Here is a 14,295-nt window from a genome sequence, read left to right as displayed (position 1 = left end):
CGGTGCTTCAACTGAAAGAAAAAGGAATTCCAAAAATGTTTTCCCAAATGAATAAAACCAGGTGTGACATTAGGTGGGACTGTTGACCTCCCTCTGCTCAAGCCATGTGATTCCCTATTGACTATCTGCTCCATCTGTTGGAGGCTGGAAACACTCAAATCGTGGTACAGACCGACTCTTATCATACACTGTAGCTGTTTTATTTGATTCTTGATAGTCTTTTTCTGCCTTTTTCAAGTGCTTTGAGGTTATTTTTTTGTAATAAGAAGCGCTACAGAAGTTGAATAAATTGTTGTTATTAGGCTTTTCAAATAGGCTTGAGTGGGTTACGTTATTCACAGTAAACATTAAGATGATCAATTAACAGATGTTAGCAATATACTAGTGACTATATAATATAACATGCTGTACTTGATCTAACACTGACTCATATCCCTGCAGAGAGTATATGATTGTTGGGATGAATTCCATGCATAGCCCCTTTCCCTTCTTTCCCTATGCAGCCTGTGTAGCCTACGTTGATCTCAGCTAGACTCCTTGGCTCCCACTCTCCTGGATTTAGCTGCACAGCACTAATCATCATCCCTCGAGGATTCCGCACAAAATCGTTTCTAACCATAGTCAATGACAACTTGAGGAATAAGAAGAGAATAAGACAAATTTCGTGTCATTTTGATAGCAGGTGCCCTGCCGCGAGTCGCATAACATGTAGAATGGAGAAAGGGACGTCACTTCAAGGTAAATTATGTTTTTACAGATCAGTTAATTGGTGTTTTCTCCGACCTTACATTACTGTATTCCCTGCGGAACCATTGTAAGTTGTTTCTAGTCGTTTATTATGTTCTCTGATTATATTGTAATGTTCTTAATTGGTGGTTTTCGTTCATTTGAAATGTCCATAAAAACATCCTATAATTCCAAGTATACCTGTTGGTAGCCCGGTTTTTATTATCGCATTAGGATCTAGGATCTTAATTTCACAGCCGACCCATGATTGACACACACCAGTTAGGAGAAAGGCAGGTATAACTTGCCAACTCTTGTTTCAAACAATTCCGGGTACGTGGGCGCACTAATTAAGTGTTGTGCAAGATAACAGCCAAGGAAATGTTTCCAAATTAAAAATGACAGAGAATCTCAATGGAGTGGTTAACTTTATGATGAAGATTGAAAAAGGCATGTGGACATCCTGATTATCAAGTCTATTATATTCTAGCTACCCCATGGCTTTATGTTTGTGAGGGAAGACGCTCATGGCTTGACGCGGTCTGAAGACCTTTTTCTGTCATTCATTTATTCAGCTACTATGACACCTGTCATATGGCAGAATAAATAGTACTGCTAATGATCCGCTCAAATATACCTTATGCATTAACTGAAGTCCAGACTGATATGATTCACATCGTGTTGGTTTAGGTGTGTCTAATATTTTTCCCACAGCTTCAATGTTGCTTTAATGATAATATGAGGCCAAGGTCCAGGACACAAAGCACAATAGAATTACTCTCACCCTTTCACGGTATGCTGGCTGTCACAGACTGTCCCTCTACTGTAGCCTAGGTGAGGGCAGAGGCAGCTCTGCAGTCATGTCTCCTGTGGCTGTACAGGTCTAATGAGCCTAGCTGCTGATAAGTGACTCACTCTCCCTCCTCTCCTTGTGCCTCGGCTCTCCCACACTCCATAAAGCCCCTTTCAGATCCTGCTCAATGGAAACGGCCTTGTCTCTCCTCTGTCTCAGACAGTCACAGCTATCCGCTGTTCTGTTCTCTTGCCAATGCCAACATACTTAAATAGCCGATTGAGGTGCCCGATAAAGGTGTAGGATCTTAATTTGAGCCAGTTTTCTACAGCAGGAAAATGATCCTGCAGTAACAGGGAATATACATGTTTTATATGGATTATAAGTAATGGACAATTTTGTAGCGGTTTATGCATTTTTCATAAGGTAAAATCAAGTCTGAAATTTCAAAGTGGAAATGACAAACTTCAGAAGTCTTTTTAAACCTCAAATACACTACACATACTGCAACAGGGTAATCAAATTAAGATCAACCAGGGTAATCCTGGTTGGAGCAAGGATGTTGATAACGGTGTGATGAAGCCCCTGGCATTTACATTATCATCCAATGATGTGCTCTTATTCAGGTCATTTTAATATAGTATGAATGGGTAGATTTTGTTCGTGTAATCAGATTGCATTCAGGAAAGGTGAGGTTAGAGAGGATCAGGTCATTCTTTTACTCCATTGAAATGAATGTTCTCCTATCGGTGAATTGTAATTGCCGTATTCTGTTGTCAGCATCCTCGTTTAGGAGATTGTATTGTGTTCCCTAGAAACAAAGGTCTAGAGTGAAAGCTCGGTTTTCCATCTATAATTCTCCTTACCCTATTATCCTCTCTACGTGCTTGGTTCGTTAGTAAATATTGGTTATGTATTAGTAGTTAGCTTCACATAAACAGCTATTAACGCCGAAAGAACATAGGACTGCATCCAGGGAGATCAATGTACTTTTCTTTTCATCCAGCTGTGCGAAATGGCAAGATACACCCAATTATTCTTCAGCCATTTTGCACAGTCAAATATCAATACAGACTTACGCCTCCGCAAGGAACAGACTTTCAACCCCTTTTATTTGACAACATCGTCATCATCACTAAAAGGAACAGACCAACTGTCAAATAAAGGTGACCATTGGGTGCTCCTACATTGGACAAGATGTTGAAGGATTAAAATAGCAAACCTCGAGGCAGGTGGACTCACTGTCTGGGAGATAGGAGAAAACAAATGTTTGGTCTGCATAAGATAAGACCGAACAGAGATTATTTTAGCTTGTTATTAGCTTCTGTTTATCAGATTGAGTTACAGAAAATAAATATTCTAAGACTCTGTACAGAAAACTATTACCAGAATATTGTTCATATATCCTCTTTCTCTCTCTCTCTCTCTCTCTCTCTCTCTCTCTCTCTCTCTCTCTCTCTCTCTCTCTCTCTCTCTCTCTCTCTCTCTCTCTCTCTCTCTCTCTCTCTCTCTCTCTCTCTCTCTCTCTCTCTCTCTCTCTCTCTCTCTCTCTCTCTCTCTCTCCCCCTCTCTCCCCCTCTCTCCCTCTCCCTAGCATTATGTTGATCCCAGCAGCTCTTCTATCCAGAGATGCTCACCAGCTCAGATAAATCTCTCTCTCTGATGCCAGACCACTGTGCCCCAGTGGGTTTGGCTTCCGGTCCCAAAGTCTGCACCACCAGTAGGGGGATGCACGGCACCCGCTCCTCCCTCTCTCTCCCTGAGCCCGAGGCATGGCGTCGGACCCCGATGCCCAGCCCGGGCACCACCCGTCAGGGGGGCCTAGCCCAGGGGTCCCGTTCCTGCTCCCTGCAGGTTCCCCGCTCCGGCCTGGAGACCCTCGCTCTACCCCCGCGGGCAGCCAGCTTCGACGTCCCTTACAGGGTGGAAAAGGCCAGGTCGGACACAGGCTCGGGGTCTGTGAGCCCATGTAGTATGCAGAGGAGACGCGGGGGCATCGTGGATCAGAAGGATGTGATCAGAGCCCACGAGTCACACAAGATGCAGAGCACACCACAAGCCCGCAGGAAAGAGTGGGAGTAAGTACACAAGATAGAGGGGGAGGGGTTCTCTCTTCACATCTCTGGCATGTGTCAAGATGAAAAGAAGCACGGGGAAAGAAATGTACAGAATGTATACAGGAATAAAATGTATACAGTCATTTATAGGAATGCACAGTATAATCAGCCAACATTGAGGTCAGTGGCGTAGCGCAGTTTTGCAGGGCCCGCGCAAGGTTCGAGCATGCCTCCCCAACCCCCCCAAAATATATTATTATAATTATTCTTACTATTTATTATTATATTTTTGCCATGGGGCAGAGCAAAATTATGTTGAACCCAAGCTACAGTATGCGTAGCTTGCTTGTGGAACATTGAGCTCTGAAGCCTGGAGCTCTGATTAACTCCTTAGCATCAGGAAGGAACTCCTTAGGAACTCACTTGACTGTGCCACTCTATCACTGTCGACCCCCCTCATTTCTCTATCCCCCTCTCGCCCCCCACCGGCCCCAACACACGCTCTTCATCATACCATACATACTGGTATATACTGGGTCCTTGTGTCACTCTCTCTTTGTCTCTGTCTCTCTCATGCTTTCTTTCTCTCATGCGTCCTCTCTCTCTCTATTTCTCTCTGATGAATTCACTCTCATTCTGTCTTCTCCGTGCTCTCTCTCACTCTGTCATACACACGTACGTAATTACTCTTTTGTATCCCTATTACACAAGCACACACTCTCTTGCTTCACCCCCCCCACCGCCCCCTCACTCATTCATCATATACAGCCAAACATAATTGGGAGAGCTGTTTATTTTGGGTTGCAACCCAGTGTTCCAATGTGCAACATTGAATGCAACGGTTACTCTCTCAGTCTTGCACTATGGTGTCTATCAGGTTTGGGAATCACTGGGAATTCACCCTCATCAATCCCACCTCATCACTCACCCCCGAATCCCACCTCAAGTGTTTTTGGAGGCCAAATAGCATGTCCAGCAGAAAGGCCAGGCATCATGGTTTATCTGAGTGTAGTGTGCATACCTGACCATTAGAGGATGCCACAGAATAAAACAAAGCAGACCGTGGACAATCAGATAGATAGTGGAGATGACAATTGAAAGAGAACGTTTTGTTCTTCCTAGCGGTACACTAAATAGTTTGGGTATTTGCTAAACTAGAGCAGTAGAGATGGTGAGGCTACACAAGTAGTGGATCACTGGTTTCAATAAAGTATTTCTAAGGATCTTACGAAAGGTAACAAATAACTTTTAATTGACATATGAGTGCGTGTCTGAAGATGGAAACCTTTTTGACAAGTGTCACAGGATGGGATGGACCAACCACTTTTGACTGACAGTTGTCATCTTTGAGCAATATTGTACAGGATAGTGATTGCTGTAGGAGACATAAACAACATTTTACCATGATCAAAATGCAACTTTGATTTGGGGTGTGGTGTACAGTTTGTTACGAAGACTATGTCTATTTATATAAGCTTCGGTTATTGGTATGTCCAAACCAACATAACTGAGGAATATAGCGTGTCTGTTGCTAGGTAACGGAGAAAAATAAAAAGGATAAAGCCACTCCAGTCACTGTTTTTTGGTGAAAGTCTCTGTCGACAGTTACATAAATGCTCTTCCGAGTTCTGGCGATAAGTACACCCATTAACGTTTTAACGTGGTGCATCTGGGAATATCTTTAAAAAGGGCTGTGCTTATTATAATTTCCTCCTCCTAAATGTTGTGAAGAGATAAATACATCATTTGTTTTCCTGCAATGTCTGGAGAAACAAGAGATGGCACCGGAACTGCTCTTCTCCTCTTTGTATATCAAATAAAAAACTTCCTACTGAAACACATAATAACAGCACACCATTTCTGCCATGACCCCCTTACTGGGGTCATCTTAGTGGAGGTGTAGTGCAGATGTGGCCTCCACCTACTACATCCGGTTACCCCCACCAGAACAGGCAGAAGGTTACTCGATTGTTCCTGGTGCTGTCTTAGGAACAACCATGCTGAACCTTCTGATGCCATGAATTATGAAGTGACATCTGAAGGCATGATTATTATGCATGACGTGGATTCAATCTGGAAACAAACTCAAACGTGTTTCTCTGTGCAACTTTGATGATTAGACATTGGATCATGATCGGTTGTTACATCCAACATAGTAAGCTGAGCGGTGTTCATACACGTTCAGTTCACTTATTTTACCGGATAGAAACAATGTTTGAAGGTGGTATTGGCCTCTCCGTTTATCTAGAGGGACTGAAACCTTGACATGATGTGCTTGAAGCGGAGTTGCCCTGGGGGGGAAAACGATTTCTGTAGGAAGAGGTTACTCTATTGTGCAATGTGGCTTTTGTTAGCAAAATGAAAAGAACAGAGCAGAAATTCAAGAGAGCTGTGTCGCTATGGAAACAACTGTTAAGATAGAGAAAAAGGAATGTTTACAGAAATTTACAAATATTTTAGGCCTACCTCTGAGGGTCTTTTTTTGTGCTTTATGTAATTTAGGTTTATGTAAAACAGATGGATTTAAATGTTTTTATTTATTTATTTTTTTCTCCCTCCTTCTTTTTCGCTCCCCCTCTCTTTCTTTCTCTCTTTATCTCTCTCCTTATCTGCACATACAGTATACATCGCATACAGTATACCCATAGGGATGGGGGGAGGGAGTGTTTGGGCGACGTGGTAGTCATTTGTAAGACCCATCTCCACACCTCCCTCGGCACCCATTGGGAAGGCAAGGACAGCCGCAGATGGAATGAGAGAGCCTGGTTGCCAAATGAGGTCTCCCTCACACTCTGAACTACTGTTAAAGCCCCTGTTTTCTCCTCTCTCTCCCTCATAAAGGGGGGCGGCCCTTCAATATCTATTTCATGATCTATTTTTATTTCAGACATGATATTCCGATATTAGCACAATGACCTGGATTGGTTAAATGTTTTTAACAGTAGCCTACAAGTTCGTCTTCACGAATACAAATATCTCAATGCTCTCGGTGTGTAGCCTAAAGCGAATACAAATATCTCAATGCTCTCGGTGTGTAGCCTAAAGCGAATACAAATATCTCAATGCTCTCGGTGTGTAGCCTAAAGCGAATACAGTCACCTCCAAAAGTGTTGGCGCTCCTGATAACGGATTATTTCATACAGCAACACATTTTTGGTTGTTTTTGGCTCTGTACTCCAGCACTTTCGATTAGAAATAATGAGCGAGGTATGAGGTTAAAGTGCAGACTGTCAGCTTTAATTTGATAATATTCCCACCCGTAGCGGGTGAACCGTTTAGAAATTACCCCAATACATGCTATCCTCTCACCATTACAATACCAGTGAAGGTTAGCGTTTTAGGGTGGGGTTGTGATATTAGTGCGATTGTAACTTTCACACTCATCATTATTCACGATCCATTCAGGATTATCTGTAATCATCCACATTGATGTAGAACTGTTTAGAAACATATTATATTCTTATTTACAATAAAAGTGACTCCAAAATGACACAATACATTATTTACCAGTAATTTATATTGGGCACAAAATAATCTGTAACACAAGCAAAACAAACAGAAAATGCCATCCAACAAATTTGTAGAGTCACATGCTTGATGTAGTCAATTGTAGGGTATTTTAATCCATATCAGGTGAACCATTTAGAAATTACAGCACTTTTTGTACATACAGTGCATTCTGAAAGTGTTCAGACCTTTTTCAAATGTTGTTACCTTACAGCCTTACTCTAAAATGGATTCAATTATCGCACAAAGGTAGACGCACAAATAAAAGCCAAAGAAAAGTCCAAGGGCCACAGTTGGAGAATTACAGAACTTGGTCGCATCTTCAGGACTCCAAATCTACAATTGCACACCACCTGCATGGCAATAGGCTATGTGGAAGGGTTGCCGGAAAAAATAACTTTATTGAGTGCAACCAACAAATGCAAATGCATTGGAATTTGGTTTAGGAGCTGGTGCTATGGTCAGATGAGATGAAAATAAAGCTCCTTGGCCACGCACACCAGTGGTGGGTTTGGCAGAAAAGAACCCCATACCTACTGAAAAATATGGTAGTGGATCTTTGATGTTATGGGGCTGTTTTGCTTTCACTGGTCCTAGGGCCCTTGTCAAGGTGTACATCATCATGAACTCTACCAAGTACCAGGACATTATAGCCAAAAACCTGGTTGCCTCTGCTAGGAGGTTGAAACCAGACCACAAGTGTTTTATTTATTTACCTTTATTTAACTAGGCAAGTCAGTTAAGAACAAATTCTTATTTTCAATCATGGTCTAGGACCAGTGGGCTAACTGCCTCTTCAGGGGCAGAGTGACAGATTTGTACCCTGTCAGCTTGGGGGTTTGAGCTTGCAACCTTCCGGTTGCTAGTCCAACACTCTAACCACTAGTCTACCCTGCCGCCCCGGCAGTGGATCTTCCAGCAAGACAATGACCCCAAGACAAACTCCTACCTAATATATTGAATTATGCTTGGTTGACAACGCAACCATATATCAACTATCTACTGCTTGGATAGTTAGATCTGAGCCACTGGCTTAATCCTATTATTTGATTTCTTTAACTTTTATTTTTTGGTTGAGATGCAGATTTGAATCCATCATATCATAAGTTAATAGGCTTTACCATATTGCAAAAGTGTTACTGAATTGTGTTTGGCTGTCAATGCAAACAAATATCAACATTTAAACGAGATGAACTCATCACTAAGCTAAGGACCCTGGGACTAAACACCTCTCTCTGCAACTGGATCCTGGACTTCCTGACGGGCAGCCCCCAGGTGGTATGGGTAGGCAACAACTTGTCTGCCACACTGATCCTCAATACTGGGGCCCCTCCGGGGTGTGTACCTAGTCCCCTCCTGTACTTGCTGTTCACCCATGACTGCGTGGCCAAACATAACTCCAACACCATCATTAAGTTTTCTGACGACACAACACCGACAACGATGAGATAGCCTATAGGGAGGAGGTCAGAGAACTGGCAGTGTGGTGCCAGCACAACAACCTCTCCCTCAATGTGAGCAAGACAAATGAGCTGATCGTGGACTACAGGAAAAGACGGGCTGAAGAGGCCCCCATTAACATCGACGGGGTTGTAGTGGAGCGGGTCGAGAGTTTCAAGAGAGTTTCCTTGCTGTCCGCATCACCAACAAACTATCATGGTCCAAACACACCAAGACAGTCGTGAAGAGGGCATGACATAACCTTTCCCCCTCAGGAGACTGAAAGGATTTGGCTTGGGTCCCCAGATCCTCAAGAAGTTCTACAGCTGCACCATCGAGAGCACCCTGACCGGTTGCATCATCACCTGGTATGGAAATTGTTCGGCATCTGACCGTAAGGCACTACAGAGGGTAGTGCGTATGGCCCAATACATCACTGGTGCCAAGCTTTCTGCCATCCAGGACCTATATAATAGGCAGTGTCAGAGGAAAGCCCATAAAATTGTCAGAGACTCCAGTCACCCAAGGCATAGATTGTTTTCTCTGCTACCGTACCGGCAAGTGATACCGGAGCACCGGTAGTCTAGGACCAAAAGGCTCCTTATCAGCTTCTACCCCCAAGCCATTAGACTGCTGAACAATTCATCAAATGGCCACTGGTCAATTTACTTTGACACCCCCCCCCATTTGTTTTGTACACTGCTGCTGCTGGCTGTTTATTATCTATGCATAGTCACTTCACCCCTACCTACATGTACAAATGACCTCAACTAACCTGTACCCCTGCACACTAACTCGGTACCGGTGCCCCCTGTATATAGCCCCGTTATTGCTATTTTATTGTGTTACTTTTTATAATTTTTTACTTTAGTTTATTTGGTAAATATTTTCTTAACTCTTCTTGAACTTCACTGTTGGTTAAGGGCTTGTAAGTAAGGATTTCACGGTAAGGTCAACACTTGTATTCTGCGCATGTGACAAATAAAGTTTGATTTGATTTGAGATGTTTCTTCTGCTTGGATAGCTTCACCCATGCCACTGAGTCTGACTTTAATTCCAGTTTGTCTACAAATTAATAATTTACACGTTAGATTCATGTCTCCATTTCAACCAAAAATCTAAGTTAAAGAATAGGGTCAAATCAAACTTTTAATGCACTTTAAATACAGTTTGATTTGATTTAATCCTATTCCAGTGGCAATTTTATCATGTAAATCTTGGTGGGGCAAACTTTCTTTTTTTTTTAGCAAAGCCAATACACAGTACTACACTAAACAATACATTCATTTCCATATAACGGTGACAAGCGGTGCCCACAAACTGGGCATACATAAAGGTGTCCCAACAGCAGTCCCAACACCTTATTACTGCTACCCCTGGCTATCGGAGCCTTTTTCTGGCAGCGAAACAGTTCATTCAGCCTAATTTCCTGCCTTTTAAAAATCTGATATGTCTGACTTGCTTCGACAAATGTGGTTTCTTCTAACAATTGAGGTGTACAAACTATGGCATAAGGGGACGACGAGCGTATAAAAGGCAATCCGTAATTTCGATGAAGACATTAACGAGCAACCTAGGACGGATGTAGTCAATATAACTATATAACATTTGTTTTTTAAATGGCCACATAGAAATGGCCTTGTTTTTGAAAGAAAAGCACATTTTTTGTCCATTAAAATAACATCAAATTGATCAGCAATACAGTGTAGACATTGTTAATGTTGTGAATGACTATTGTAGCTGGAAACAGCTGATTTTTTAATGGAATATCCACATAGGTTTACATAGGCCCATTATCAGCAACCATCACTCCTGTGTTCCAATGGCACGTTGTGTTAACTAATCCAAGTTTATCATTTTAAAAGGCTAATTGATCATTAGAAAAACCTTTTGCAATTATGTTAGCACAGCTGAAAACTGCTATGCAGATTAAAGAGGCAGTGAAACTGGCCTTCTTGAGATAAGTTGAGTATCTGGAGCATCAGCATTAGTGGCTTCGTTAACAGGCTCAAAATGAACAGAAACAAATACTTTTTTTCTGAAACTCATCAGTCTATTCTTGTTCTGAGAAATGAAGGCTATTCCATGTGAGAAATTGCCAAAAACTGAAGATCTCGTACAACACTGTGTACTACTCCCTTCACAGAACAGCGCAAACTGTTTCTAACCAGAATAGAAAGAGGAGTGGGAGGCCCTGGTGCACAACTGAGCAAGAGGACAAGTACATTTGAGTGTCTAGTTTGAGAAACAGATGCCTGACAAGTCTTCACCTGGCAGCTTCATTAAATAGTACCTGCAAAACACCAGTCTCAATGTCAATGAAGAGGCGACTCCGGGATTCTGGCCTTCTAGTGACCCTGAACTTTTGAATGGTAGTATATATATAGTATATATATATGTATGTATATATATATATGTATGTATATATATATATATATATGTATATGTATATATATACATATATATATACACACACATATATATACATAAAAAAACATACATAACATAACAAAACATAACAAAACATACATATATATGTATATATATATATATGTATATATATATATATGTGTATTGTTTTTTTAGCTAAACCCTGGGACTCAAAATGAGAATTTCAACAAGCATTTTTCTATGGCTGGCCATGCTTTCAACCTGTCTACCCCTACCCATGTCAGCAGCTCTGCACCCCCCACAGCAACTTGCCCTAGCCTCCTCCAATTCTCCTTCACTCAAATCCAGATAGCTGATGTTCTGAAATAGCTGAAAAATCTGGACCCCTACAAGTCAGCTGGGCTAAGACAATCTGCACCCTTTGTTTCTAAAATGATCCACCACAATTGTTGCAAACCATATTACTAGCCTGTTCAACCTCTCTATCGTATCGTCTGAGATCCCCTCTTCAAAGGGGGTGACACTCTAGACCTATATCCATCCTACCCTGCCTTTTTAAGGTCTTCAAAAGCCAAGGTAATTAACAAACAGATCACTGACTATTTCGAACCCACCATACCTTCTCTGATATGCAAACTGGTTTCCGAGCTGGACATGAGTGCACCTCAGCCACGTTCAAGGTCCTAAACAATATCGTAACCACCATCGATAAAACACAATAATGTGCAGCCGTATTCATCGACCTGGACAAGGCTTTCGACTCTGTCAATCACAGTGTTCTTATCGGCAGACTCAATAGCCTTGGTTTCTCAAATGACTGCCTTGCCTGGTTCACCAACTACTTCTCAGACAGAGTTCAATGTGTCAAATTGGAGGGCCTGTTGTCTGGACCTCTGGCAGTCTCTATGGGGGTGCCACAGGGTTCAATTCTCAGGCAGACTCTTTTCTCTGTATATATCAATGATGTCGCTCTTGCTGCTGGTGATTCTCTGATCCACCTCTACACAGACGACACCATTCTGTATACATCTGGCCCTTCTTTTGACACTGTGTTAACTAACCTCCAGACGAGTTTCAATGCCATACAACTCTCCTTCCATGACCGCCAACTGCTCTTAAATCCAAGTAAAACTAAACGCATGCTCTTCAACCTATCGCTGTCATCACATGCCCACCCGTCCAGCATCCCTACACTGGACGGTTCTGACTTAGAATATGTGGGCAACTACACATACCTACGTGTCTGGCTAGACTGTAAACTCTCCTTCCAGACTCAAGCATCTTAAGCATCTCCAATCCAAACTGGATGCAGTCTATCACAGTGCCATCCGTTTTGTCACCAAAGCCCCATATTCTACCCACCATTGCGACCTGTATGCTCTCGTTGGCTGGCCCTCGCTTCATATTCGTTGCCAAACCCACTGGCTCCAGGTCATTTATAAGTATTTGCTAGGTAAAGCCCCGCCTTATCTCAGTTCACTGGTCACCATAGCAGCATCCACCCGTAGCGCGCGCTCCAGCAGGTATATTTCACTGGTCACCCCCAAAGCCATTTCCTACTTTGGCCGCCTTTCCTTCCAGTTCTCTGCTGCCAATGACTGGAACAAATTGCAAAAATCACTGAAGCTGGAGACACATATCTCCCTCACTAACTTTAAGCATCAGCTGTCAGAGTAGCTTACAGATCATTGCACCTGTACATAGCCCGCCTGTACATAGCCCATCTGTAAATAGCCCATCCAACTACCTCATCCCCATATTGTTATTTATTTATTTTTTGCTCCTTTGCACCCCAGTATCTCTACTTGCACATTCATCTTCTGTACATCCATCACTCCAGTGTTTAATTGCTAAATTGTAATTATTTCCCCACTACGGCCTATTTATTGCCTTACCTCCCTAATCTTACCTCATTTGCACACACTGTATATAGATTTTTCAATTGTGTTATTGGCTGTTTGTGTCACACTGCTTAGCTTCATCTTGGCCAGGTTGCAGTTGTAAATGAGAACTTGTTCTCAACTGACCTACCTGGTTAAATAAAGGTATAATAAAAATAAATGAATGACGGGTTGCCACCTCTCCTGTCCTGAATGACTGGTCGCCACTGTTCTATTCTTTAACTTAGATTTTTGGTTGAGATGGAGAGATGAATCCACATATTTATTATGAACTTGTAGATTCCATTTGAAATCAACCAACGTTTTTAGTTGAAACCTGGGCTGAATTTGAACAATAGCTGTTGATGACTTTCCAAATGCTATATAGGCGTAAAAATCTTAATTGATGATATACAGTAGGATTGATGGTTACCTCTAATTTGCTCTGTTAAGTAGAAGGTCCTTCCAGGCCTATAGTTTTTTTCTTCTTATTGTGGATATTACTTAGAAGATATTACGTTGTTTTAAGGTTTGTCTACGTTGAAAATTGGTTTCCATGATGACATAATCCTATGGAGGAAATGTTACACTCGAAACAACAGTTGACTACTTTTTCAAATCCAATGTATTGTCCATGTAGATTCCACATCACAATACATTAACAACGTTGATTTAACCAGTTGGTGCCCAGTGGGAGGCTAGTGTCGTGTTAGTGGTTCTATAGAAACCCTTACAGTTCATGTTGATGGTGTGTTCTCTGATGCAATGACTGTCACCTAGTGGTACCAATGACAAACCTCATATTACGCAGAAAACCTTTTGAAATGCATTTCAGAGAAAGAGGCCTAGAGTATGTGTGTCTACCTGTATTTTACTATAACATAATGCTCACAGATAGGATTCCTAATGTGTTCCTTCAATTTCAAAGGCGATTTCAGCCCACCCTTCTACCCACCCCTTTATGAATTATGCTTCTTGCTATACATTTAGAACTTACAAGGACCTGCAAATGGTCTGGATAATGGATTTATGTAATGCATAGTTCATGCGTATTTTTTGGAAAGTGACAATTTTGAGAACATGTCAGCGTATATCATTGAACGCTGAAAGATGTATTGCCATGGAAACGGAAATATGATTTTTCTATCTTATGATAATTCTCATTGGGATGGATGTTGACAATTGCCATACTGAAAGACGTGGGAGGGGGTTGCGTTGCGCAAGCGTGCGGGAGCTTGCGCTCGCAGCGCATTTAGAGGCAGGTGATCATTTTGAAAGATAAGCGTGCGCCTATCAAAACAGTATTATCGCATCCAATGTTTCTATCTCCAGAAACAATTACATTTCTGATTGATAAGCGGATAAAGGAATGCAAAAATGTGTTAGTACACCAATCGTTCCGGAAAGTTACCAATATCGAATTTGGCTGGACGAGAGGAGATGCTTAAAGTTGTTGGAGACGAGTATTCCATTAACTAACGAAGATAAACTGGGTTTAGGC

The 14,295-nt window shown here is 41.9% G+C and overlaps 1 protein-coding gene across 1 annotated transcript in view; it reads left to right on the top strand.

Moving 5' to 3' along the window:
* The first annotated feature begins 339 nt into the window (after window positions 1-339).
* Window positions 340-14,295, top strand: part of LOC118395224 (voltage-dependent R-type calcium channel subunit alpha-1E-like) — a 103,776-nt gene continuing 89,820 nt past the window's right edge. Inside the window, exons 1-2 of the mRNA XM_052464262.1 lie at window positions 340-738; window positions 3,114-3,597. Of these exons, the coding sequence (XP_052320222.1) occupies window positions 3,149-3,597 (449 nt within the window). The 5' untranslated portion in view covers window positions 340-738; window positions 3,114-3,148. The remainder of the gene's footprint in view (window positions 739-3,113; window positions 3,598-14,295) is intronic.

This window comes from Oncorhynchus keta, chromosome 15 (genome assembly GCF_023373465.1).
Source record: "Oncorhynchus keta strain PuntledgeMale-10-30-2019 chromosome 15, Oket_V2, whole genome shotgun sequence".
Lineage (NCBI taxonomy): Eukaryota > Metazoa > Chordata > Actinopteri > Salmoniformes > Salmonidae > Oncorhynchus > Oncorhynchus keta.
The sequence above is the reverse complement of the archived record's forward strand: the minus strand, read 5'-3'. Positions and strand labels throughout refer to the sequence as shown.